General features: G+C 44.8%; 4 protein-coding genes across 8 annotated transcripts; 2 read left to right on the plus strand and 2 right to left on the minus strand.

The window, feature by feature from the left end:
• Positions 1–199: 199 nt before the first annotated feature.
• On the minus strand, positions 200–5,838 carry ints15 (integrator complex subunit 15). 3 transcript variants are annotated; one of them, XM_088612618.1, is made up of 7 exons: positions 5,563–5,838; positions 4,648–4,845; positions 4,080–4,301; positions 3,350–3,515; positions 2,339–2,866; positions 1,862–1,901; positions 200–1,412 (listed from the first exon to the last, which is right to left on the minus strand). In XM_088612618.1, the coding sequence occupies exons 2-7, from the start codon at positions 4,837–4,839 to the stop codon at positions 1,184–1,186; spliced, it is 1,377 nt and encodes a 458-aa protein (XP_088468744.1). In that variant the 5' UTR covers positions 4,840–4,845; positions 5,563–5,838; the 3' UTR covers positions 200–1,183. The 3 variants fall into 3 exon arrangements, 2 of the variants coding, with proteins under 2 accessions (XP_088468744.1, XP_088468743.1); XM_088612617.1 differs by lacking the exon at positions 5,563–5,838 and adding an exon at positions 5,381–5,517; XR_015928384.1 differs by lacking the exon at positions 5,563–5,838 and adding an exon at positions 5,381–5,519 and having other exon boundaries at positions 1,304–1,412; positions 1,862–2,052.
• Positions 5,839–7,576: 1,738 nt separating this feature from the next.
• dnase1 (deoxyribonuclease I) lies at positions 7,577–12,489 on the plus strand. 3 transcript variants are annotated; one of them, XM_088612486.1, is made up of 9 exons: positions 7,577–7,730; positions 8,085–8,232; positions 8,741–8,829; positions 9,276–9,362; positions 9,630–9,745; positions 10,478–10,590; positions 11,237–11,391; positions 11,971–12,067; positions 12,324–12,489. In XM_088612486.1, the coding sequence occupies exons 2-9, from the start codon at positions 8,086–8,088 to the stop codon at positions 12,375–12,377; spliced, it is 858 nt and encodes a 285-aa protein (XP_088468612.1). In that variant the 5' UTR covers positions 7,577–7,730; position 8,085; the 3' UTR covers positions 12,378–12,489. The 3 variants fall into 3 exon arrangements, with proteins under 3 accessions (XP_088468612.1, XP_088468614.1, XP_088468613.1); XM_088612488.1 differs by having other exon boundaries at positions 7,674–7,730; positions 8,051–8,232; XM_088612487.1 differs by having other exon boundaries at positions 7,676–7,730; positions 7,994–8,232.
• An 884-nt stretch (positions 12,490–13,373) lies between these two features.
• On the minus strand, positions 13,374–19,015 carry eci1 (enoyl-CoA delta isomerase 1). The gene is made up of 7 exons (XM_088612485.1): positions 18,776–19,015; positions 17,937–18,065; positions 17,265–17,392; positions 16,204–16,350; positions 15,730–15,851; positions 14,952–15,130; positions 13,374–13,753 (listed from the first exon to the last, which is right to left on the minus strand). Exons 1-7 carry the CDS (start codon positions 18,816–18,818, stop codon positions 13,587–13,589), a joined length of 915 nt encoding a protein of 304 aa, XP_088468611.1. The 5' UTR covers positions 18,819–19,015; the 3' UTR covers positions 13,374–13,586.
• Positions 19,016–20,021: 1,006 nt separating this feature from the next.
• ptx4 (pentraxin 4, long) lies at positions 20,022–26,125 on the plus strand. The gene is made up of 3 exons (XM_088612483.1): positions 20,022–20,315; positions 20,892–21,951; positions 24,715–26,125. Exons 1-3 carry the CDS (start codon positions 20,178–20,180, stop codon positions 25,353–25,355), a joined length of 1,839 nt encoding a protein of 612 aa, XP_088468609.1. The 5' UTR covers positions 20,022–20,177; the 3' UTR covers positions 25,356–26,125.
• The last annotated feature ends 542 nt before the right edge of the window (positions 26,126–26,667 follow it).

Raw genomic sequence — 26,667 nt, forward strand, 5'->3', positions numbered from 1 at the left:
CTGCTTCAGCCAATTCAGGGTCACAGGAAAGATGAAGCCTGTCCCAGCAAGCAACTGTGCAAGGCAGTCCATCTCAGGGCACAAACACAGCCTCTCACACCAGGCCCTATTTTCCCAGAAGCCAAATAACCTACCAGCATGTCTTTGGACTGTAGGAAGAAATCAGAGCACCAGAAAGAAACTCACACAAACACAGGAAGAACGTAAAACAAATAATCTTTAGTACTGTATATAAAATTTATTACAACTTCCCAACAAATACAAAAAAAGCTTTTTTTTTCATTTATGGTCATAGACATTATCATTTATTTTCAACACACTTATGGTCCGTATCCAATATCTACTTCTAGCTGTGCGCTGTGTATATTACTGAGATTCTTTCATTTTTTTCTGGACAGTGTAAAAAAGCCATTTAGTTAAACAGACGATTCACCACGTTCATATTCCACTCAAACTGTGCTTTAGAAGCTGAATTAATGGAAAGCACTTCTGACTGAAGCACAAATCCCTAGTCTGTTGTACAGTTCTACTGTATCATACAGAATCATTACAAGACCTTGTGAAACAGTCATTCCATTTGTTACTACATTATACAAATTGATCTTGTAAATGTCCTTTTTAATAGATGCATTTACTAACACCTACAGGGGGCAGTCGTTACGTTAAATTATGCACTGTATTTTGACATTCAAACCCTGCTTAAAATTCACCTACGCTCGGAAAAACACGCAGACGTCTACTTTTATTTTTCCACTGTTTATTAAACGCACCTTTCAAGAACGACCCGCTCCAGTCATTAAAACGTGAGTTTTTCCTTCCCAATTCTCCCTGTTTGTATCAGTCTTGTGCTCTCAATTAACCCTGCAAACAATGACTTCTAGTCCTGAATTATCTGGAAATATCACGGTGGTTCCTATGAAAGCCAAGATTGATTTCTTTATCAAAAACCTCCTTTGGAACTTGACATCTGTTCTCCACAGACACAAATAATAAAAAAACATAAAAGCCTGAACACGGGTAAACTTTCAACAATTTCCAAACCAACGGCCTGAAAGCTGGTCGTATTGCAGACGTTCCCTTTGCAGAAGACTGGGGTTCACGCGTGCTGGCGTGGGAGAGACGTAGAGGTGCTGTTGTAATGTTAGTGCCCGGTCTCGCCCGGCATTGAGGGCTGAGCGCGGTGCTAGCGAATGGGGCGATAGGGGAACGCCATGCCTGGGAGAAAGGGCTGCACTGGGTGTGCTGGGAGGGCACTGTGCGGCGGGTGTGCGGGATGCTGGGAATGGGCCGGCGGGGCGGGCCGGGCCGGGTAGCCCAGCGGCGGGGTGTGGATGTGGGGGTAGAATCCAGGCTGGAACGCGGAATGAGGGGGCTGCTGCTGCACGGGCCCCGACAGGACCAGCTGAAGCAGACTGTGAAAGGAAAAACAAACAATCACATTACCCGACCTGGTTTTAAAAAGACGAGAAGAATAATAAGCGAATTACTAGAATTCCATCTGTCCAGGTTCTGACACTTTAAATAAATAAATCTCCCAACCCAAAATACCGATCTGTCTGCTATTTTCTGATCATGTGAACAAGTAATAGGTTTATTCCAGGCTGAAAAGAGAAGAAAGGAAACAACATTTCGGCTGTGGAGCCTTCTTCACCCAAAGAAGGCTCCACAGCCACAACATTGTGTTTCCTTTCTTCTCTTTTCAGCCTGGAATAAACCTATTACTTGTTCCTTTGCAGCCTACGCAAGCTGATGCAGCTACCCGCCTGAAACATTTTCATTACTGCTTTATTTAACAAATGAGAAAGAGCACTAATAAAAATGAGGTTATCCTCAACTGTAGGTAGAGAGCATCGCATCTTACTTGTTGTGGGGCAGCCTGGAGCATAGAGACCTCAGGTCCTCTGTTTAAAAAAATAAACATTTTCCATTAAAAAAAAATTAGTTCCAGACCGAAAATTAATGCGTGTCATTTATTATACTTCCAAATGAGCAAAGCCTGTTCCGGCAGTAAAGTCTGTTTCGATTCCAAACAGAAGGTCATCGGTCTTTGCTCTAAGAAGGAAGCAAAAAAATTGCTTTACTGAGACAAAGTGCACTATAACTATAATTTAGCCCTGGGTATTGCATGCATGCTTGAAGCTAATGATTTCTGTTACATGCTCCTGCAAATGCACTAAAGGCAGCACGACTGTGGTTCCAAAAAAAACAGGTAAAATAAAGCAGCCTGTACTGTACCATAGCTGAAGAAAATTAAGAAAATAAAATGCACGACGTCGCGTTTTGGTTCCTGCAAAATGACAATCAGATCAATGGAATCAAAAACCGATCGGATACCTACCTCTGGTGCACAACAGTGCCCCCGATGCCACAGCCACCTGTAGGGCCTGAGCCAGCCTGTCCAAAGAAAGCTCTGTCTCCTTGGTGGCATTGAGGGGATTGAGCTCATCCACCAGCCTGCTGAGCTCCTCCACCAGCTGAACCATGTGATCGAACACAAGCAGCCCAAGACGCCCAAAGAGGTTTTTTTCCGTCAGGTGCACCTGGAGCATCATGAGGACCTGCAGGATGCTCAGATGCAGCTTGGAGTACAGCAAGTCTCTGTCCCCAACACCCTCCTCCTCCTTCTCCTCTTTGGACAGTTTGCTGATGTGTCCATTGGTGAGAGCAGGTTTCCTGTTTCTCTTGTAGGCCAAGGGGGCCTTCACACACCAGCGCACCAGACCCACCAGGGGGGTGAGGTCCAGGCAGCCCACTGGGAGGTTGGCCGAAATGGGGGTGTTGAGGAAAGTGATGAGGGTCAGCCGGGGGTCGTCAAAGATCCAGGTGACAACCATTTCCAGCAGGTCATTAGGGGGGATCAAGTCATCTACTCAAAACAAAACACCAAACCCCCCCCCCCAAAGAAGAAGCAGTGTCAAGACCCCTTTTCTGACAAATTTTTTGATTCTGACAAATCAAAGAGAGCAGGTGGCTAACCCTGTTGCAAGACAAATGTCTTCTTGATAACTACAGATGCAAAACAGGACGTGCCGCAAATGATCGGATGTGGTACACACGCCAGCCGCCACAGATCTCATTTGAATCCAAACTGCATGATGCTGTATTTCTGGCTGAAGCTGTGTGCGTTTGTAGGATTACTCTTTCACACGCACAAGGAAATGTACACTCTCTCCAGTACATGATGCATCCACTTAATGGGAACAAGAATGTACTTCCTTGTGCTTAGAAACGCTTCTCTGAAATGCAGTATGTAGCCAAAGGGAAATGGCCAGCTAAAGAAATGAAATTAATCTTGGATCAGACCTTGGGAATCAGATGAAAAACATACTTGTTCACATGGGTTCAATACCTGAGGACATGTCAAAGAGTGCTGTAACGGCAGTGATGAACTGGCAGCAAAACCGGGGGCTGGCACTGAAGATCTGCTGGAGGGTCTGCACTGACCCTGGCACCAAGCTGCAGTAATCATCAACTAGGACCTTGGCAAGCCTGACGCAGTAGATAGCGTGGGTTCTCTGCGAAAAAAGAATGGCATGGAAAATTACCAAAAGCAACAGCACTTTCAGCGTCTGGCACTCAGCCTATTTAAAACTGATGTTTGGCCTGACTTTCTCCTGACAGAACACATCTGCTCCTTTCCCATGGCCCAGACTCACAACTAGCCCCTCTCAAACGCTTTTATCTGCTACGATACTGTATCTGTCCCAGATTACACCTAACAGAAACTGCTTATATAGAAACTGGGTTGCCCAAAAGACACAGAAAAAAATCTGATTTATTTTTTTCAAAACACACCATCACTCAAGGTCTCACCACCGAATTTCCCCCAAAAATATTTAGCCTATAATGCAAATAGTATGTTTCTAAGTTAAAAAAATCGGAATCTTTATTGCTTATTGGGAGCTTACTGGATTCTTGCACTACACACTTACCGTAACCTACCATATGTAAGGTCAGTATGATGTTAGGTCTTTAAAAGGCGCTATGTAAAAAATGAGACACACATTGGTCGATAAAATGCAAATCCGCAATTTTGTGATCATGCTTTGCCCAGCATTAACTCCTGCTGATCGCTGTACCTGCAGCCACAGAGCGGCACACTCCAGAATGGGCACCCTGCAGACAGCCACAGCCATGGAGACCAGCTTCCCCAGCATGGCCATCCTGCTGTCGTCGGCCTTGTTGCCCTGAGGACTGAAGAGAGCAGAGAAGATAACCTGGCGCACGGCGTCCTTGCTCTGCTCCTGGAAATAACTGCACATGATCTCCAGCAGCTGCAGCTCCTGCAGGGAGCTCATCCTCTGGGGGAGGGAGAGGGACGAGTTAGGAATCGGTCAACACAAACTCTCCACGTGAAGGCCTGGACTTTCTTCCCGGGCTAACAAATGCATCGTACCCTGGATTTCGAACCCACCATCCTTTAGGCAGTATCCCAAATACCTAATCTATACTCAAAGCTGTTGCCCTAATGCCATAAAATTTCACGGAATGAACAAGGCTTGAACATTGGTGAGGGAGACAATGCTGTTACAATTGTGTCGTTCAGGTTTAGGTCTGATCAAACACTGACACATTACATTCTCAGTATAGATGCAAACAGTTTCACAACAGCACTTAAACAAATGTACAAACTCTGCTGGGTTTTACCTTTGGCAGAACACCGCGTTCTTTAGGAACATGAAATATGAACTCCTCGACAAGCTCAAGGGTTCCTTTGTCCACAATGGGAACGGCTGTGCTCTGGAGCTGGCTGCTGAAGTAAATGTCAAGGTGATACAGCACCTCCTTGGCAGCACTCAGGGCATCTCGGCGGAGCAGGGAATGGCGGATGTCACTCATTGTGTCCTGAAAGAAACCATAGTGTGCGCGTTTACCACACCAGAGCGTGGAGGACCCTACGGTCCACACCAGAACTGTGGCTGTGAAGCTGTATGGACATGCCACTGCACAGCCCCTAAACGAATGTCGTGAAGGCAAAGATGACAGTTTTCATTCAAATCTTTTCATATGGTTAAATGTGTAGACATCCCTGCTTCACCGAGATGAAAACAGTACTACACGCTTAAGTTACAGATGCCTTCACTCCTGAAGTTCCACTTGAACTAGTCCGTTTTTTTTCACATTTATTCTACTGTGCATATATCAACTCTGAATCATAATATAGTTTTTAGAACTTAAAAAAAAAACATGGCTTACATCTTGATTCGTCAACCACAACACCTGAGATCCTAAGTATAACTAACACTACTATAATGGCAGGTCTCCGTTAGATGATTTACTACATTTAATTTTTGTATAAAACATAATAAACGTAACGCTATATGATGATACCTTAAGTTTAACTTTGGAGATAAAAAGTCACATTTTTTTAAAATCTTACGTCAGTTTCATTAACGACAAAATCCCCGAAGCAGTGTCCATACACAGTCGGACTGACCATCGAAGCGACTCCCAGGCATTACCCTCACACACGGCCTACACGGAACGGGCAACAAACTTGAAACACGTTTCCCTGTGTTTTCTTAAAACATACAGCCCAAACTCAGCCATAGCTTGTTTTACCTTTCTGTTCAATGCCACCCAGACATCCTCTTGTTTTAATGAAACAAAATAAAGAAAAAAAAACAATTCCAAACGAGGTACACAAAGAGTTTCGCCGTGCTCGGGATATCAAACGAGAGTGCAGTACGGCGGCCCTTTTAGGACAAACTTCCTCACACAAGTCTCGCTTATTGTATAAGAGGACATAACCGCTGCAGAGTGGATACTGACACTATTCATTTCCGATAACGAGTCCAGAGCCCCGTTCAATAATTTTCAAGTAGAAACTCAGAAAAATATATTCTATAACGTATTTAGTAAATTCACTGTCTCTCAACACACTATCTAGGATGACTGCTCACCAGTAGCTCTGCAGTGAAAAAAAAAAAAACAATATTGTAATGTTTAACACAAACGCTAAATAAATTACTGAATGGCATTGTTAGTAGCAGTGTCTGTACTTCTGTGCATAGCTGTAGATATCATTCTGTTAGGTATTGGGATTATTTAAGTACAAAAATTACCAGCAGGTAGTCGTGCTGCTTTGTACTTATAGGTTCCAGAGCTCATCTCTGAGCTGGGTTCCCTTGTATGGGATCAGCATGACTTTCCTGTGTCTGTGTAGGTTTTTTCTCTGTCCCCCAGACTTAATCCATCTCCCAAAGGCATGGTAGTAGCTCAAGTGGCTGTGCTAAAAAAATATTCGTTGTATCAGGAGGTGGAGTGGGACCCTCCACATTAGTCTACCCTGCCTGGGTCGGCTTTGTTACAATGATACCCCCATTATATTAGGGTTCAGTCTGTGGAAGTGGAGAGGTGGAAGACTAACAAGGTATTTGTTCACTCTGTTACCTTTCGTTTTTTAAGGAGCAGTGGGAGCATTAGCAAGAGAGGCTTATTAACTGTTCTCCAATGGGGAAAAGGGCTAAGAACCACTATAGAGTGTATGATGAACTGAAAAACGGCCCACCAGCAGATTAAATATTAAACAGACACCCTCATGGTTCATGTCAATTTCTGTTTGACTCTATTTTTAACATAGCTAATATTGGCTTCTATGTTTTTAAAAATTCTGTTTACTAGCATAGCATTCAAGGTCATGGTTAAACTGTGTTCATCTCAGAGTGTAGCAGTTATTATTGAGTACTGCACTCTTACTTCCTTATACTGTCAACGTAAACTTTATACTTTACTATAAAGTAAATGTTATATTACTATATAGTAAGATAATAGTAATGCATCACTGATATTGATCACTCTGTACTCTACCCTACACACACACAAAACCTTTTTATTGCAGGACAACACAGTGAACCCCTTTTGGAGACTAAAAGGCTGAAACTCCTTGGACTTTCATTCAGGTATATTCGGGTATTCAGCAAGGCTACACTTCTTTTTTCTCACAAAACGGGTCACGCAGAATCACCTCACTGCAATTCTCGAACCTGCCCTTCAGGAAAATAGCTGGTGAGATGTGAGAACTCTGAAGGCCCCAGAACTCTGCAGTGCTTGTCAGTTTGTTGTGTAAGTGGGGACAGCCTTTTCCATTTCTTACTTTACTGAAGTAAGAGGCCGTTGGGTTGTACTTAATCAGTAATCATGCAAAGACTGGGCCTGTGCTGGGCTGGGTGACAGGGGTGAGAACACGGCAGATGTGAACCCGTAGGCTGAGCAGGAGTTCTTCCCTTGGAGCTTCTGGCACCAGGCTGGAGAGGAGATGGAGATGAATATTCTCATTGACTCACAGTTCTATACACACATACCACAAACAACAACAAACCAGAAGACAATTCAGGATATGCAAATACAAAGCAGCAAAACAACACAAAGTTGCAAACAAACATCTTAAAAAAAGATCAATTCAATCCTTGGATCCTGGTCATTTTTATGAAGGTTGAAAAGGAGGATACCATTCCTTGAGATGCATTGATGGATTCAGGGAGGCAGTATCGTTAAGACGAAATTAAAAAGGGATAAATTGTGGGGAAAGTTGTTGCTGATTAACAGAGGGCTCTGCATATTTTTGCTTTTGGTTTTCAGTCTTCTCCACATGCGGAAAACAAGTTCAGATTCCTTTCTATCACGTGGGTCACAGCATACTGTCGAAGAGGAGGGCTTGGCTATATAAAGAACACAAGGCTCTCCTTATCACTGTAAGAAACACTGAAGAGGACGAAGCACAAAAGCAGGTAGAAACATACCCTGACAACAGAGACACGTGTAAAGGAATGATTTTTCGACCTTAGACATGAAGATGAGTGCACTTAATCAATTCATGTTGTTCCCTGAAATGCAAGTAGAACACTATCATGATAGAATATTAACATGTAAGCGCTTGAAAAGGTGTAGGTGTGAATGAAGCCGCTTCACTGAAATGTGATCATGTTGATGTCGTAACTCTGTTTGCTGCACAAAATCCTCTGGAGGAACCAAATCTTTCGGTTCTTTTGAGGTCTGGTTAGCAGCTAGGAGAATTAAGGTCTGAGTGTGAGTGTCTGTGCTGCGTCAGGCTGGTCCAGTGAATGTCTTCTGCCCTGGTACAGGATGCTGGTGAGGAGGCTGTGCACCGTGGGGCTCCTGTTGATCTTTGTGGAAGTGACCACCTGTTCACTGTTGATTGGAGCTTTCAACATCAGAGCCTTTGGGAACAAAAAAGTCTCAAATGCCACTTTACTTGACATCATTGTTAAAGTAAGTACTTAACTTTGGAAAGGTTTCAAAGGTGGCTGGGGACCCTTCCAGTGTTTCCTATGTTTCTTATTGAGCTATGACATGATACTCCAGGCTTTACTGTGATTTACTACACAGTTTACTCTGCTCTTGCCTTGATGTGTTAGTGTTAAAAGTTAAAAAGGCATCAGATATGGTTTATTTCTGGCTAGATGCAAAAACCCATAACATTTGAATGTTTCTTCATGTTCATCGCTTCAGAATATAGACGAGTGCTGCAGGACTTGTTTATGAGCGCATCTGAGCTCATGAAACAGACTGCAGTACTTTACAACTTCTCAATGAATGCAAACAAATGATCTTCAGCTTGCATTGTATTATTCATTAGACGCTCCTAGTCTCTCACTTGCAAATTAGCCTGGCACTTCTTTACTGTTTGTGAAGTGTTTTGGAAGAATATGTCTGAAGAACAGACTACTTCACATGTACATGCACGTCTGCTCAGGGTCGTGTCCCTTGTCTTTGACAGACAGTGCAGAGGTATGACCTCGTGTTAATTCAGGAGGTGAGAGACAGCGACCTGTCTGCTACGACCAGCCTGATGGAAGCTCTGAACAGGTCAGGAAAGTGATCCCGCAGAACCAGGGTACCTGTGCACATCCACTGCAGCTTTAGAAATAAGATTAGGGCTTGTATACGTAATAAATCTGGTCAAACTTTCACCCCATTTTAATAAGAAAACAAACATATGCTGCTTCTTTCTGGATGGTAATTGAATAGTTTGTGCAGGCTATTCAGATTTTTATCCTTACAAAATGTGGAAAACAATTTATTGAAGTAAACCAGACTTGGTGGGAAGTACTCTATAAAGAGTGCTCCTCCCTCTAGATAGATGCCTGATGTCTGCTGATGATAATATTGAAACAATAAGTCTGACAAGGTATATCTGAGCGTTGAGGAATAAATTGACCTATTTCAAATCAATTTTTTATCCACATGCACCCTAATTAGCTTTGGTGCATCTACACTACATCACTGTTTTCTGATAAGCTGTTGTTCCTCAGGGGGTCATCACCTCATGTCTACCGGCATATAATAAGTGAGCCATTGGGCAGGAGCTCCTACAAGGAGAGATACCTATTTATCTACAGGTGAGTGTCCCCAGAGAGCCTGTTTTTCTATTGATTGCTGCCCCCAATGCTCAGCAATGCAGAAAATCAATTTTGCAACAAGACCACAACTAAATGCTAAAAAAGCCACCTGCTCTGGACACGCTGAAGGCGAGAATGCAGGGCATTTCAGAGGTTTTAAAAATCAGTTTGTCAATCACCCAAATTAAAAAATGAATCCCGAGGTTTTTTCCACCTCGATGGCAACATGCATACATAGACAGATGGGAATTGTTTTTTTTTACCCAGAGATGAAACAGTGTCTGTGGTTGAAAGCTTCCAGTATGACGATGGCTGTGAGCCCTGTGGGACGGACACATTCAACAGAGAGCCCTTCGTGGTGATGTTTTCATCACCTCAATCAGGTAAACCCTGCTGGTGAGCAACAGAGAGGCCTACCACATTGCACAGGTTATGTCTGCTCACTGATGGAAGCCCTTGATACCAGTCTACAGAATACAAGTGACAGGGCCAATAGTAATTCCTTACACTTACAGTATAACATGCATTTCTGGATGCTCCACTCAAAGAGCTTTACAGGTAATGGGGATCCCCTCCACCACCACCAGTGTGCAGCCCCACCTGGATGATGCAACGCTATAGATGGTGAGATGTCTGCAGCCTAGGTATTCTGGTGTGCTGTGGCACGCACTCCAAAAAATATAAAGCAATCAGACACATTGGATCATTTTAAATCTGGCCTCAAAACCTTTTTTTTCAAACTGACTTTTCGTAATAATTTAATTTTCGTGTCCTTTCCCATCAGTTATTTTTCAGTAGGGCACCCTGAGACATTTTTTGTAATGAAAGGTGCTTTACAATCATTAAAAGATCATAAAAATAAGCAGCCACAACAAAGCAAGAAAAGCAAAACTCCAATCCCAAAACGGAGCACACACAAACCCACCTTTTGCAGTGCCAATTTCTCATTTATGCAGGGCCAGAGGAAGGTGATCCCCCTGGTCATTACTGGTGTCGCTGTAGGGAATCTGGACTGTTGTGTGCCCACTTTGATATGGTGATGTTCTCTGCTGCTCCTGTCTGTCTGAGTTCCAGTGTGGCCAGGATCCACAGTGAGACTCGTCTTCTCTCTTCAGTTGTTCAGGAATTCGTGCTCATCCCCCAGCACACCTCTCCTGAAGCTGCAGTGAAGGAGATTGATGCTCTCTACGATGTTGCTGCGCATGTAAGAAACATCTGGAATACAGATGTAAGTCGAAACTATGTCGAGTTGGCACCGTCATTATAATGATGAAATAGAATGGATTCAGAAGAATAGAAAGATCTGCCCGGGCAGTGACCCAGTTTATCTTCTATTGCTCCTGTCTGAAGGAATAGAAGTAGAAAAAGAATGGAAGTATGCCTCTGCAGCTTTTATTAAAATTCATTCTCGCTTTCAAATATCTTGTTCCTATCTGCAGTTTAATCTGCAGAGGCCCATAAACATTGCATGAGAAGAAAACGATGTAGAAAACCATCAGCATTGTGTCTGGCGTATGCAAGTGCCACTGGAAGACACCTGATGAGCTAGCAGGGAGTTTCACTGTGGCCAAACTGGTGCGGGTGGGTTTATTTACATCTTTAAAAGTGTGAGCACTAGCTCACTGTCCTGGCAAGGATTCACCTGACAGATGATGATAGAAACGCACCTCAGTTTCCACCTGAATCACAGGCTTTCGTCACCATCCCTCCCACAGTGCTGGGTGAACTTGTCTGACAAATGAAGGGTCAAAGGGCATTAAGCGTGTGATGTCACCCGTACCCGTACCAATCTAGCCTTTGAACAAGCTGTTTCTGGCAGCCGGATCCCAGCCCCTTTGCCTGAGCAGGTGGTGATTTGCCTGTCTGTGTTCCAGAACATCCTCCTGCTGGGAGACTTCAATGCTGACTGTGGCTACGTACAGCGTTCGGACTGGGCCCGGATCCGCCTGTACACTGACCCGCGATACAGCTGGCTCCTGGACACGGGCATTGACACCACTGTCACCAACACATTCTGCACTTACGACAGGTCAGAAGGAAAGAAACTCCCTGCGATATTCTCTTCCTGTCCTTCACAGTACTGCCTGCCTGAAGCAGACGTGTGCCCTGTGATGGCAGCAGCAGACAATATTCCTGGCAAGGCACACATGTTTTAAGCCAACAGGCATGAATTTTCTACAACCATTGAGTACAGTAGTATTAAAACGGCATTTATATATTATAAGTGACACTTACATTATAAGCGTCTTATACAATATAATATATAGACACTTATATACTCCTAAGCGTCCAGCTCAGCATTCACCACATGTTACAGAGAGATGATGGAAAACAGCTCATTAAAATGAATAAAAACCTTGATAATATAGTCCATTCTTGCAGGATTTTCCAGTCTTGCATCTCTCTGACAGAATCAGGTGGAGGTCTCTATATCTGCAGGGGTTTCAGTTTCTTCGTGGCAGGCTTGTTCTTTTTGATAAATGGAAAAACACTGAGACCTCAGTATACACAGTTTGAGCTGAACTGTGCGTATAAGACTTAGAGAGCTGCCCGACTCATCCTTTACAGTGTGGACATGCATCACAGAGCTGTGTGTTTGCCCACACAGGATTGTTGCCAGTGGAACGGACATGATGAAAGGTGTCGTTCCTGGGTCTGCTACTGTTTTTGACTTCATGACCACATACGGACTCAGCCAAGCCATGGTAAGACTGCATTTCTCACTTGCAAGAACCTGCATGAAGTGGTTTAGATTCCTGAAACTTTTTACAATTCATAATTTCCCCAAAGTTCTCATATTAACAAGCGACTAACATAGAGGGAAGCCAGACAGTTCCTATAACCCCTTGTAGCGTGTAAGCTTCCTTATTTGGCAGAGCATACCATGTGTCTGCTCGCAGTGAAGGCATGTTAAAGAGCCACATTCAGTGAACTGACCCTGACAACTCTCTCTGTCCCCAGGCTCTGGCTGTCAGTGACCACTACCCTGTTGAAGTCCAACTCAAGATACATTGAGCTCCAGTCCTGCTTCCCACCTGCAGAATGGGCCAAAGGCTGTCCTCTGCTCTGCTTGAAATCCAACTATTCAGTTCAATGTGCTCAATAATAAAGTAAACTGAGCATTTAATGAAGGCCATTGTTCTTTGATAAATCAAGCCCTTTTCTGCGTCCATCTTGGGTTTGGAATGAATTCTTTTAAAGTGAAGTAATTCCTGTTTGATCACTTCCATTAGGAACGGGAGTGTTAAATAGTAACTTGTGTTATTTATATAGGGCGGTTAAAAGTGACAGTGGAAAAACTAGTCATGGCACATAAAATGCAGCTGATAGAACCCTTTCAAAGACAGAAGCATGGTCTGATCGCTCACACACCAGGGGCTATGCATTGGCTCCTGTCATGAAGAGTTCATAAGCCAACTAGAAAGCATTAAAGTGGCACCAGAATCCATTACGCAGCTGCTTTCCTCTGATGAGCCTTGAGGTCTTGTCCCGCTGCACCAAGGCTGAGATCAGAGAGGAGAGGAGAGGAGGGGAGGACCAGCCTTTAACCTGCATGTAATTTAATTTCTGATCTCTCTTCTTGGTCCCATCAAAGTCTGCCCTGCGCTTGTCATGCCACAGTTATAATCTAGATTTTAAATACAGGCTAATTGCCACCCAACTGCTCTTCGTAAAGACCGCTGTCCTTCCTACTCCTGTGCAAAGCTCCCATCGAAAGTGTCGACCAGCATCCCAGAGCCAGACTGCACACTTCTCAGGTTCTTCCCTTTCTCTTGAACTACTTGGTTTATTATAATATAGCATTTTTTTCCAGAGTGCACCAGCTTTTGATTTACCTTATCTAAAAGAAACTATTAAGGAAAATAAAAAAAACAGAACATCAGTGATTAAGGTTCTCAGCTGTATCGATTTGTCTAGATTGGAGCTGAAGGAACCATTTTCTTCTACCTGCAAGGATAGGTGGTTCCAAATGGCAAAATGCTTCAGAATCAGAGAGAGCACCCAGATGAATAAAGTGAAAAACAGTTTATAATCTCAAACCATTAGCATAGAAGCCATACATACTGTAGAAGAGCTTTTAAAAACAGTTTTGATTCAGATAAAAATACTATGTTTCTGAAAGGACAATAACATCTTGCCTTTGAAGGCCGTTAACAAAAGAATGACCTGAACAAGATTATCAGGCATTATTCAGACACTGTTTACTCCGTTCTGCCTTCGCTTTCAGTTCTTCCTCTTTTTTAACCCCTCCAGGTACATCTTCAGTGACTTCTGTATCGAGTCCTTCGTAATGAAGCTGACAAAGTTGGCGATGTCAGCTTCCCTGTGCGACAGCAGCTTGTCGATGGTTGGCTTTCGCATCATGGACTTGGTGATCTGACGGGCATGGTCTGCAACAAAGGAGAAGCAAAGTCACTCTGAAAAGCAGTTCACACTCCAAACTGAATGAAGCCCTGGCTCAGCTCGATTGGTTAGGCAAAGGCTAACTACAAAACCAAGCACCGTGCGAGAAGCTGCTTGTATAAACCATAATGGCCACTTTTCCTCAGGGGAACTAAATCCTCTACAGATGTTAAATATTTCCATTAGTGGATGAAAAACACTCATCAGAAGACCTTTCTAGAATCCCTGTGCCGAGAACAAAACATGTTAATCAGGCAAACACAGCAAGTATTCACACTGCACTGAATCAGAAATTCATTCAATTAAATAAGATTCTATTTGGTGGATAGATACTGTAGCTTTTGGAATCAAATATACAACATTTAGGAGCTATACAATGTGGCATCTACACTTGGATCGTAATTATCTGCATGACTGATCTTCCTTTAGTCTGTTCTACTTGTGTGCTGTTGATACAGTGGTGTATGTAAATACAGCCAAGACAGGTTAAACATTCTGGAAGTAGTATCAAAGTGACTTGGCTGTACAAACCTAGCTTCCCTCTTGCTTACGTCTAAATGTGTGCAAAGCTTAAGAAATGCTTCTTTACTACGCAAAATGTAACAATCACTTTGATACGTTGTTTTTAACAAACAAAAAGATTACCATAATGAGCTCACCAGAGCTACAATGAGCTAAAAACTTTAAGAAACAAATTAAAAAAGTCCATATCTAAATCTGTTAAGTCTAGACATGAATTTATCAGACATCTATTCCTGGAGCTCAGATGTATGTACTGTATAACCTGAGATTCTCTTTTCTGTCCTGTTGTGTCTTATGTTAGAAGGATGGACCGGTTAAGTGTAACACACCGTAAAAACACACCTGAAAAGTCTCCACAGCCAAAACGTTGTGTTTCTTTTCTTCTCTTTTCAGCATGGAATAAACCTTTACTTGTTCCTTTGCACACCAAAAAATGTTACGCTTAGATCACATAACAAATATTCACAAGCACTGTCGGCTTTTTTATTCTCTGCATGATTTGGCCCCAGATTGAGATTTGTTTTCCTATCGATGTCCGGTATCGAAACGAGATCCAATAAAGAGCTCAATAACAGTAAGAGCTGGAAGAAGCGGTTTCTGTCGGAGGGACCCTGACCAGCACAGGCGTGCCAGCAGCAGCAGCAGCAGGAGGGGGTTCCTGACCTGGAATGGCGAGCCACTTGGCCATGGTGTCCTTGGCTGTTCTCAGGACCTCCTGCTCGGGGACCAGCTGGTCCACCAGGCCGACCCTCAGGGCATCGGGGGCACTGTACAGCAGGCCCAGCTGCAGAGACAGCTCCGCCACCCTGTTCCCCACCGTGTTCACCATGGTGTCCCTGAACCTGCAGGGGGCAAAGGTCAGCGTCGACCCACTCACAAGCCAAGCGACGGGGACAGAGATCCCACAGCGCCTTCTGGGATACTGACAATCTGCAAGCATTTAACTCTCAGGCTAGAAAAACACCTATTCCTTCCATTTCAGCTCCTTGAACTGAATCCCTTTTCCACTGAAGTGCCGTCCATGCTGCTTGAATCTATAGTAAATCAAAAGGCAGAAAAACAGCATCTCTGACTCCACATTTCCAGATATGTTTGCCCAGTATTTCTGTGTTCCATGTTCTAGACGTGCACTTTTTTTCTTTTACACTTGTCTTCGTCAGATTCCCTTTCCCAGTTCAAAACACTAAGATCCTCCTGCTAATTAGGAAATGAAATGAGCTGCTTTTCCACAGAACATTGCAGCCGCGGTTTTCCCTCAGCTCGACAGGTAACACTGCCCATTTCACTGGAATTTTACTCTTGTCATTTGCCCATGTACAATTATACATTTATCATGAGATAACTCAGATAATATTCTGTTACCTAGTGAAGACAAAAGGAGTGTTCATTGCGTTACAAAGGTATAATGCAGAAGACTGCATACCCCCATACCCAGACTCACCAGAAGGGGGCGACAATCCCCAGCTGTGTCTCGTTCAAGCCGATGCCGTACTTGGGATTGTCAGCCATGATTCTGTAGTCACAGGAGGTAGCCATGAGACAGCCCCCAGCAGGACTGGAGCCCTGAGTGCACGCAGAAGGAAGCAGAAAGGAAAAAAGTAAGACTTCCTGTAACCAGAGCGAGCCTCACCAGTCAACTAATCTCGTTAAAACTGTCCTGCATTCATCAGTAGAAAACTTCATTTAAAGGAATTCGAGGTTTGAGGACCACTCAGGAAACTCCAGGAAAAAAGACAGCTTTGAGACAGCTCATTCTGCTGGCAGACTGATTTGATCAATCAGAAATGGACTGGTGAGCAGTACAAATCGGTTCAGGCCATCAGAAACCAGCTGCTAATTGCCCACGGGGATTTCCTCTGATCGCCATGCTCGGTTGCCTCCGAGCTCGCCGGGCAGGCGACCTGTTTGAACTTACGTTCACAGCGGCCACCGTAACCATGCTGGAGCCATAGAGCTTCAGCCACAGCTCCTGCACCGCCTTCCAGAACTCCGCGCAGTGCTCCGGACTCTTGCCGTACATCTCCGTGATGTCCAGCCCTGCCGAGAAAATCTTCGGGAGGGACTGCGGGGACACACAAGGGGGGACCACCCAGTCACACAGAGAAACAGCCAGCCCACAGAGGCTGAAATCAGATCAGCAAACACCTGCTGCCGGGAGGCACTGACCCAGTTGAAGATCATTAGAAACAAAAAAGGTGTTTCAACACCGACGCGTGTCTATTTTTTACTATCTTACATAGGGGCGTTCTCAGCAGCTTGGTCCAACGTGACCAACACGCTTTTGTTTTAATTTGAAGCAGAAAGAGAGAAAGCAGAAGGCAGTGGGCCACACGGGAGTCATCCATAAGGCTCAATTCAGCCACCCTGACAGCTCTGGCCAGGAGCGGTCAAGCCCAGAGGAGCCCTGACTACTGGCTACCAGGAAGCCCTTCTCCTTGATGACATCAGATCAAAGTTTATTTATCACATGCACAACAACACAGCGTGCAGCAGCAGCAGGTGCTGGCACTGAAATGTCTTTTCTGCGAGCTCACAAAAAGCACAAGAATCCCAAAAATCACAACATTAAGGTTACATAATAATAGATGTAATAGAAATTGAATAAAACTCAATATGAGCAGAGCTGCTATGTGTCCATGGTGTATGCAATACATACAAGTAGTGCAGTATGCTGAATACAGTGAGAACTGTGTGTCCATGAAGCCATTACAGGTGATTTGCTAAAGGAGCTGCAGGTTGGCTATTGAGCAGTCGTCTTATTGCCTCACCAAAACACTGTGGTTCTTTATTAGCCAAGGGTTTCAGAAGCCCCACCAACATGCAACACGCACGCAGAACAGCCAGAAAGGTCCGGCACTGGACTAACCCCTGCCCATGCGACGATGGGCCAGATTTGGTTGTGGACCTCTGTAGGCCTGGGTTCTGGCCTTTCCTGCCCATAGCGATCGCTAAGGGGAGAGTGCGGCAGTGACTCACGGAGGTTAGGATGACTCCCTGGCAGCCCCGATCCATCTCCAGCTTCTCCAGGCTGATGCAGAACTCGGTGAGGACGTCCAGGCTGAGACTGTTCACCGGGGGGCTCTGCATCGTCACCACGGCGATGCCTGCACAACACACGGAGCAGAACATGCTTCTCGGTTTCTTCTTCTTGAACTCCACCTAGGGTAACCGTTCCCTGTGAGAGTAAAGGCCTGGGACTCCCGTTCTCTGTCAGGGGAGCAAATTCCTCAGGGATGTCAAAATTGCAGATAAATCAGACATCTTTAAATGGCATTTTTCCCCAAAACACCTCGTGGAGTCAGAAAGCAACCGAGACAAAGATGTTGACCGCCATCAAGCACTCAATCCCATTAAATGAATTAAAATTGGTTAAATAGGCAATGTATCCATATTCTGATCAAGGGGAAAGCTGGGTCCAAATCTGTTAGATGTACGTCTGTGATGGACCGGGACAGGATCTCACCAGTGGGCAAGTTGATGGAGGAGGAGGAAGTACTTAGTCCACAGCAGCAGCCACTTTACATGATGAAAATGAAAAGAGAAGAGCTCAGGTACCGACAAAACCGGCGGAAAATAAGAGATAACTGCTGCACCTGGGCCGTGGACTGTAGCAAAGCAGGCAGATCTATGAGACAAACGAGACTGTACCTGTGCTGCTGTCCATTTCCACCTGAATTTTTGAGCTGGCCGAGGCGTTCCTCCGGCTTGCCGCGATGCCGGGAAGCGTCCACGAACGAGTCGCATCTCTGGTGAGCGTGGAGAACAGGGACCGCCCGCCTGTGACACGATCAAGCACACCTTCACTGCTCAGCCCTTGCGACCGTGTGCGGTTTATCACCCATGCAGTTATAGTCTCCCGTCTTTATTACCCCTAAGGTCCAAATCCTGCTCAGGCCAGCTGTTGAATGACCTGGCATCGGCGAGGGTTTGCAACCCACCAATAGTAATCTCCAGGAGACCTTTACCCATTCCGCCCACTCCGATGCAGAATATAACCAACAAATGAACAGTGCAACAGGACAAAAGCGATTGTGCATGACAGCCTTTAAACTGAGCGCTTATGGGTTGAACTGCATTTTCTTCACTTTCCAAACCGTGAGAACATTGCTCCTGAAAAGTGTACATTTGTTCTCGATTACAAAAAAGATCAAGACCACCAACATCAAACGGCGTCTTTAAACTCCATTTTAGAGGTCAGAGTTTTAGACAGGATGCACGATTCGTAGGAAAACTTTGCATAATTGCGCTTCCTAAATTTAAGCAGTTAAGCAGGTAAAAACCTGCAAACCTGGCTACAAATTCTTCGCACCGATCCTACCCGCGACCTTTGCTCCAGTTTTAACTATTGGGGAGGGGGAACATCAACCTTGAGACTTTTACTTAGCAAACTAGAGATCACCACAGGAACAGAGTAATCAATACCATACAATAAAAGTGGTTTTGGAAAAAAAAAGCACAAACAAAATTCCGGGTTTTATCCGGCATACCTGAGAGGGTGCACCTCAGCGACTGCTGCAGAATACCTGCCATGTTTCTCCTGTCAACTGAGCCGCGGAATAACACAGCTTCTTAATGATGAACGAACACTTTATTAACACAGTGCTCTAAAACTCTTAATACACTAGCTCTGTAAACTGCCTAACCAACTGCCCTCAACCTTCTACTCTCAATATAGACACTACATATGCATGTTAAGTATCATCTGTGCAGTACGGCAACCCGTAAGGATCATACTCTACCAATATCCTTACAAACAGCGCCCTCTATCGAAAGGTGCCGTGAAGACCAGCGCTCCGGAAATTTTTGGATGAAGAGACTTGGCTTCTAGGAATTGAGACGAGGATTTTAGTATTGATTTCTCCATCCATCCATTTTCTAATTGTTTTACCTAGCGTTCATTACTCGTTGTATTCATTTATTTTTATCTGTCGATTTGTGGGCTGTAAAGATGCCGTTCTGCCTGTCAAGTGAGATGTGCCCTCTACAGATTCACAGCACGACTAGTTTTCAGGCTCTTGGTTAACGCTGATGAAAGAAAAACAACAGCCCAGAATATCACACTCATCCTTGCTCAGTGTTTGTTGTTTTTCTCTACTCCAGGTCTTTTCAGAGACCACTGATGGACTTTTCTAATTTGACCATTTATTTGAATAATGGCAAGAGCAACTCTCCACCTGCCCACGATAAAAAAAGATCCTTCAGCAGAGACGTCAACGGCCTTTCTTACACTCGTCAACAAGGAGAACAGATGCAGTGTTCCCGTGACCTCTGACCCCAAGAAGCTAAATTTCAACCCAGAGGTCCCGCGGGGAAAATAGAAACACCACAGCTGTCCCCAAGACCCCTCCCTGCCGCCACTGTCTCCCTGAGAGGTTCGTCATTTTCAAGGGTGCTGTAGTGGATATCACTCCAAAGTCCCCCGAAGTCTCTGTTCTGTCTGCACCGAGCTCAGCGCGAGTGTGGACAACACCCGAGCTATTAAATATTGACTTCATCTTTTTTTTTTTCATTTACTTTAAAGTGAAATTAGCACTGCGATAGCCTTTCTAAACAAACAGTGCTCAACGTTTCAGCACGCCGCATCACGGGACAGTCTAAGATGTGGGAGTGAAAAGTCAGCCTCACTCCGTATGGAAAAGTAACCACTCTGGTCTGTGTGAAGTGGCTGTGAGTGTAGAGAGTCTGCAGAACTCATCTAGCTGACAGACAGCCCCCCTAAATTCTGCACTGCATCCCGAGAGCAACATGACCTCCTTTTGGAGAAACCCGCGGGCAGGGCTATTAATCAGACGGATCCCATTCCAAATATAAAGCCTGTGTGCACACTGAGGTAGTTAATATAGCCAGTGGCTCACGACGCCGAGAAGCCAGCCCTGCCTCTCCTCAAACATGATCGCCTGCAAAGAGGGACTGTACTTCGTCTTGGTCTTCATCTGCCTCCACATAAAGCCCGCTTTTGTGCAGGCCCCTGGGCAGACTGAGCAAAGGAAGCCCTTTTTCGAAAGGCTTAGGAGACTGGATGAGCAGGTAAGGAACTTGTCTCGAGCTGGCAATCTGTGTCCTGTCCTGCAGGCTGCTTTGCTGGGCTGTCATGTCGTTCTGCCAGGGCACGGTCTCACAGTCTTGCAGAGGCTCCTGATCTCTGAGGTGTGTGTCTCCAGGCTTCATTCATTCCAGGATGGCCACACAAACCCTACAGGGCGCTATGTTGGCTGATGGTCGTCATTATTCTCCTTAGGACTTGTTTCTTATACTTTGAGTAATTAACCAAACCAAATCAAGAAATACATTTAAAAAAACATAATATATGAGAGAATATAGTAGCTTTAACAGAAGTTCTTATTAAAAAGAAAAGTCATAAAGAAGCATAAAAATGCACTGTTTACTCTTTACTTGAAATGCTATTAGAGGTTTTACGTACTGGCCATTGCCCAGACTGGGAACATCCACATTCAGTCACGTTAGGCAAAAGCTGCTAACTAATCTCCATGAGGAGACAGTGGTTGACATTGTCTTAGAGAAGGACTGTGTCGTGCTTGCTCTTGTGAAACTATGTTAAACACACGGTTGATGGGTACTCTTTTTCTACCATCTGTTCGCCAGTTTCGACGATTCCAAGAGGTGACTCTCACGCGCCTTCAAGGAATAGCGGAAAATTACAACATTTCCTACAACATCAATTCCCGTTTCCAGGTTTTGACAGAGCAGTATGAGAATATCTCCAGGGTGCTTAATGATTTCCAGGCCACAGTGGACAATGACCTGAACAGTTTGAAATTCTGGACCAAGAAGCTGCAGAAGAAAACCAAAAAGTTGGACCTGAAGGTAACAGCTTTGGAGAAAGACTTAAGTGACAAAGGCAAACAGAGTCTGAGAGAGAATAAGGAACATAAATCTCTACTGTTCAACCTGACCCAGGAGCTCCAAATCCAGAAGAAAGAGATCAGTTCCTTCTCTGAAGACAGAGAGAAGGTTCAGAGAAGTCTGACGAATCTCCAGGATGCTCTCAAAAACCAGGGAGACAAGATGGTCCAGTTGGAGGTTCAGGTTCGAAGTATGTTGCAGAATGATGCTCTTTCCTCGAGAGTTGCGGCACAACATTCTAACCAAACTCCTCAAATCCTTCTTCCTGGAAGACAAGATCCGCTCAGGGAGCAGGAGCAGAAGCACCCCAAGACAAGCCTGAAGCTGCAGTTCAAGCACTCCAGGGGCAAGAAAGCCCAGGCCAGACTGCAGCCTCCTGAACCAACCAAGCCACAGCTTCAGCAGCCAGCCCAAGCCCCACTCCAGTCAGAGTCCCAGTCACAGCTCCAGCCCAGCCACCAGGCAGTGACACAACCCCCGCAGCAACCCCTGTCCCAGTCTCAGCTCCAGTCTGAGCCCCAGTCAGAGACACAACCCCTGTCCCAGCCTCAAGCCCAGTCTGAGCCCCAGTCAGAGACACAACCCCTGTCCCAGCCTCAAGCCCAGTCTGAGCCCCAGTCAGAGACACAACCCCTGTCCCAGCCTCAAGCCCAGTCTGAGCCCCGGTCTCAGCTCCAGCAATATTTACAGCATGAGTTCCTAGAAGAATCAGAGACCCAGCAACCAGCAGACCTGGCAGAGCTCCCTCTGCGGCACAAGATCCCTCGACAGCAGCAGGCACCCAAGAAAGCAGGCACAAGTAAGTACTACCTCACCGACAAGAGTAAGTACTACCTCACACAAGTACTTCCTCACAGACACGAGTAAGTACTACCTCATAGACACAAGTAAGTACTACCTCACAGACACAAGTAAGTACTACCTCACAGACACGAGTAAGTACTACCTCATAGACACAAGTAAGTACTACCTCATAGACACAAGTAAGTACTACCTCACCGACACGCGTAAGTACTACCTGACACAAGTACTACCTCATAGACACAAGTAAGTACTACCTCATAGACACAAGTAAGTACTACCTCACCGACACGAGTAAGTACTACCTGACACAAGTACTACCTCACAGACATGAATAAGTACTACCTGTACTACCTCACACAGGTAAATACTACCTCACAAGCGAGTAAGTACTACCTCACGCAAGAGAGTACTACCTCACAGGCACGAGTAAGTACTATCTCACTGACACGAGTAAGTACTAATTAACAGGCATGAGTAAGTACTACTTCACAGGCTGAAGGACTGTGAAGGCTGGAGTAACTAATACTTCACAGGCTTGGGGATTTATTGTGTGAGACACAGAGCCATGTGACAATTAGACCATTTGAGTTTTTTTTTCATTTACTTTTGCACAATATAATACAAAAACATTTCAAAACAAACAGAAAGAAAAAAAATGTATTATGTATAGTATGTTTAGTTGTTTTTTCCTCTTTTCAGCACGGAATAAACCTTTAATTGTTCCTTTGCAGCCTACGCATGCTGATGCAGCTCCCTACTTGATAAACATGTACAGTACATATTAGAAGACGAAAAGGGCAATGGAAAATGTTTTGCACATATCACATGAGAAGTAATTCTTTATAAATGAATGATGCCTATAAATAAGTATGATTTAAAGAGAGCTCAGTCTACCACCAGCTTCATAGAATACATTCTTTCGCTGCACCAAAGCCTGCTCTGAAGAGGCAGCATACCTTAAAATTGTTTAACGTCTGGGAAGTGTTGTTGAGTTGGAGGAGCCTGTATATGAGGAGTTGTATATGCTGAATAGAACTGCACCGAACGGAATAAAATTGAATCGAATCAGAGGAGTCTTGTGCTCAACGCTAGTTAGAGCATTCACCTACAGCCAAAAACACTCAATGGTTAAAGATCAACAGTAGGAGAGTAATTTCTTAAGCAAATAAGACAATGAAACTAAGCATAATTTGAACAACTAAACTGTATACTCTTCTATTAAGATTACAAAACAGTAGTCGGACTGACTCGGACTTAGGAAGGTTCTATAGATTGGTTTGTACATGTTACTAGCACTATGGAAAGCTACTTTGCCCCTTATAGTGCAGGAGTTTGTAAGTTACTTTGCTGTAAAACTGTGATATTTTTACATATCACAGTTTCAGTAGGGACTCTGCTATTTTCAACATGTCGATCATCATAAAACCAAATGAAACCAGAACAAGATGGAACTGCAGCACAGAGCCAATCACTGAAAATGTTCTTTAAGACAATCTGGAAAAACATTTCCATACTCTTTGTGGAAAATGGAAATCTGTTAAAGCAATTCCATACTTTTCACCAAAAATGGAAATAGCAGATGGTGCTTATTTTTTGTACAGATTGTACCTACAAAGAATCTGAAGCTTTGCATCGCTAAAAAAGACAAAAGTGTGTCTAAAAGGATAAAGAAAACAGAAGTTCTCTGTGTGGAAAGGCGATTAAGGCAGCTTATGTCCGATGAATGCCATTAGTACAGTTCTTGTCAGGCAACCAAAATCACTTAACCACCCACTAATGACAGTCACGTGCTAAGAAGAGTAGCTAATGCAGAAATTATTATATTTCCAAATACAAAAATGTGACATTAGTTATCTACATGTTCATTTTATCTTGGCTGATTTCCTTTGAAAGTGTCTGCATAAACAATTTTGAAGACATTTCTGTACGTTTCAAAACCGCAAAATAGACAACAAGAAACGATAAAGGTGTTGCTGTGACTTCTAAACAACCATGTCACCAGCTCTGAAAAGCATTCGGGTATGATCCGGAGCAGTTTTTACACCTGTGAATGTCTGTGAATGTCCAAAATGTTAAAACACTGAAATATACACAGTGTGCTAAAACCCTAACAGGGGAGACGGGCTGAAGACAGAACCGTCCAATTGAAGATTGGCACTGTCAGCATATCAACTCAAAACATTTTGCATAGAACACTGAAAAGGATATGAACATTTAATGGTCTTCCACTTGGCATACAGAATTCAGGAATTTTAAGTTCTGGAACTATAATTAACATTGATAAATTGAAAACACTTTGATTGACTCTGTTAATTAAGGAGAGAGCCATGCTGTACAGTTTTCCTTAAGACGTATAACAGAAGGGCACCAATAAACATCCAGTCTACTGATTTCCAATACTGTGGAGGATCTGCAAAGGCAGAGTGACTCTGCCCCCAAGTGTCGGCTTGTCTTTCGCAGTAGGCCGCCAGCTGGGACACAGATCACGTCAAAGAGAAACAAACATGTGGTCACATTTGTGTGAATCTGACCACACAAATAATACATTGCCTAAGAGGTACCATATAGGTATAGGGACCATGCACACAGCAATCTCCTGAAGAAAAGCACCAGGATTTCTGCTGTAAATCTGACCTGAAACCAATTAGGAGACACGAGCCTTTCCTCGCAAGGTCGTCAGCTTGATATTGTTTGAACAACAGCGTGTGAGGAGGAAGGAACTGTCTGGTTTCTGACTGGATCCGATTGTGTCTTACAGTATGCAATGTGAAGTCCATGCTGATTTTCCCCGGCCCCTCGATCCAGAACTACGCCACCTTCAGGAAGGGGTTTTCGGCGGGCATCCACGAGCTGTCCGTCTGCACCTGGCTGCGTGTCGAGGGCGGGTACCTGGGCACCCTGCTGTCCTACGCCACGGAGGAGAACGACAACAAGCTCGTCCTCTACGGCAGGAACTCCAGCGAGCGGGCCAGTGTGGACTTCGTCATCGGCGACCCCGCCTACCGGGAGCTGCCCGCCGAGGCCCTGCTGGACAACAAGTGGCACCACCTCTGTGTCATCTGGTCCTCCATCGAGGGCAAGTTCTGGCACTACACCGACCGCTGGCTCACCTCCACCGGCTCCAAGTTCCAGAAGGGCTACGAGATTCCGCCGGGGGGCTCCGTCGTTCTGGGCCAGGAGCAGGACTCGGTGGGGGGGGGCTTCGATGCCGCCGAGGCCTTCGTGGGGAGGCTGGCGGGCTTCGCCGTGTGGAACCGGGCCCTGGATCCAGGGGAGGTCTCTGGGATCGCCACCGGCAAGGGCCTGCCCAGGGGGACTATCCTGACCCTCGACGACCTGGCCGCTGTGAACGGGGCTGTCCAGCACGTGGAATGCGGCTGCCTCGAGCACTGCCTGTGAATCAGGGACAGGACGGACCTCTCCGTGCTAGAGCCCTGTGTTCTACAGCTTGCTCTCTATGCCCAAAACTCCTCCCTTACGGAAGAAGGGAATTTGTGTAGACTTTGTAAACACGTGCAAGGCCTTCCTGCAGACCAATACTACTAATGTACAGACCAAGCAGCTGAGAGGACGATCTTCCAATAACTGCAGCAAGAACAAAATCCTGTATATTTTCTTAATCCCGTACGAGTGGGAACAAAGGCCGTTCACTGCTGGGGTGAGCAACGCGAAGGAGTCACGTAGCATGAACATCTGCTTTTTTGCTGCCCGCGCCATCTCTCTCCTCGCTGACTCTTCAGTCATTGCAGACAGATCCCTTCCCTGCCCTCCCCCCTGGGAGACTCTCCGGCGTCATGCATGGCATCAGGGACGTCCACCTTCATGGGGGATCTACAGCGCGAGCTGGAACAACTGGAACAACCTACTCTTCCATGAATCGAATCCACTTTGCTCACCGGGAAAAGGGAACCAAAACCCTAGTAGCCGGGGCTGGATTTCATAAAAACAGAAATGTAACGAAGTTAATAAACCTTTTTTTTTTCTTTCAAAGCCTTCTTATTTGCAACCATTGCTCAGTGTTTGAGTTTCAAAGTAAGAAAACAGATTAGGAGGTGGGTGATTTGACTTTATTACAGAAACCTGGCGCCAAGTTCTAGTTCTGTTGTAACTAATACTCAATAGACATGAAATAAGAACTGATCTTGATCTGTCAAGAATTAGGAAATAAAATACATTATTACATCAGAGACAATGTCCAATTGTTTACGGTTAAGAAGCCAGTTGTTTCAGTAATAATCCGAAGAGCACTGATTTCCGTAATGCAATCTTTTATGAATTGATCTGGAAATGCAAAACTCCTGCTTTGCACTTTGGCATTTTGCCATATTTTTCAAACTTCCTATCAAACACATCTCTGTGGGATAGGATCTCCAGTGTCCTGGCACAGTGAGCAGCGACTTCATGCGTTCACACTGCGAAGTGACTCACACTGGCGTCTGCTCGTTAAAATAATTCCATTCAAAGTGACAAGCTTCTACCCTAACAGACATCACTGATATCCAGCTCAAAGGGTTAACCCATGGATAGCTCTAAATTATTCACATAGAAACAAAGAGAGCAAGAACAATTCTTCCTTTCTTTTTATCAGCCCCAAAACCTTTCTGTCTTTCTCAGATTTGGCCCTGAAAATATCTCTCTGAAAAGACTAGTAATAATCAATTCCATGTACGGCTACATCTTGAGAGCCTTTCCCCTGCTTCCTGTCAATTGG

Source organism: Lepisosteus platostomus, chromosome 19, assembly GCF_059453375.1.
Source record: "Lepisosteus platostomus isolate fLepPlt1 chromosome 19, fLepPlt1.hap1, whole genome shotgun sequence".
In the NCBI taxonomy this organism is placed as follows: domain Eukaryota; kingdom Metazoa; phylum Chordata; class Actinopteri; order Semionotiformes; family Lepisosteidae; genus Lepisosteus; species Lepisosteus platostomus.

Excerpts from the sequence above, each read along its gene's own strand:
- eci1 (XM_088612485.1), bottom strand. The coding sequence starts at position 18,818 with ATGGCAGGTATTCTGCAGCAGTCGCTGAGGTGCACCCTCTCAG. Across the intron at positions 17,393-17,936 it reads GGAAATGGACAGCAGCACAG|GCATCGCCGTGGTGACGATG; the intron begins GTACAGTCTCGT and ends TGTGTTGTGCAG. Across the intron at positions 15,131-15,729 it reads GGGATTGTCGCCCCCTTCTG|GTTCAGGGACACCATGGTGA; the intron begins GTGAGTCTGGGT and ends TGCCCCCTGCAG.
- dnase1 (XM_088612486.1), top strand. The coding sequence starts at position 8,086 with ATGCTGGTGAGGAGGCTGTGCACCGTGGGGCTCCTGTTGATCTTTGTG. Across the intron at positions 9,746-10,477 it reads GTTTTCATCACCTCAATCAG|TTGTTCAGGAATTCGTGCTC; the intron begins GTAAACCCTGCT and ends TTCTCTCTTCAG. Across the intron at positions 10,591-11,236 it reads GAAACATCTGGAATACAGAT|AACATCCTCCTGCTGGGAGA; the intron begins GTAAGTCGAAAC and ends TCTGTGTTCCAG.
- ints15 (XM_088612617.1), bottom strand. The coding sequence starts at position 5,440 with ATGGTCAGTCCGACTGTGTATGGACACTGCTTCGGGGATTTTGTCGTT. Across the intron at positions 4,846-5,380 it reads TTGTCGTTAATGAAACTGAC|GACACAATGAGTGACATCCG; the intron begins GTAAGATTTTAA and ends GGTTTCTTTCAG. Across the intron at positions 1,902-2,338 it reads GGCACTGTTGTGCACCAGAG|AGGACCTGAGGTCTCTATGC; the intron begins GTAGGTATCCGA and ends TTTTTTAAACAG.
- ptx4 (XM_088612483.1), top strand. The coding sequence starts at position 20,178 with ATGATCGCCTGCAAAGAGGGACTGTACTTCGTCTTGGTCTTCATCTGC. Across the intron at positions 20,316-20,891 it reads TTAGGAGACTGGATGAGCAG|TTTCGACGATTCCAAGAGGT; the intron begins GTAAGGAACTTG and ends TCTGTTCGCCAG. Across the intron at positions 21,952-24,714 it reads ACCCAAGAAAGCAGGCACAA|TATGCAATGTGAAGTCCATG; the intron begins GTAAGTACTACC and ends TGTGTCTTACAG.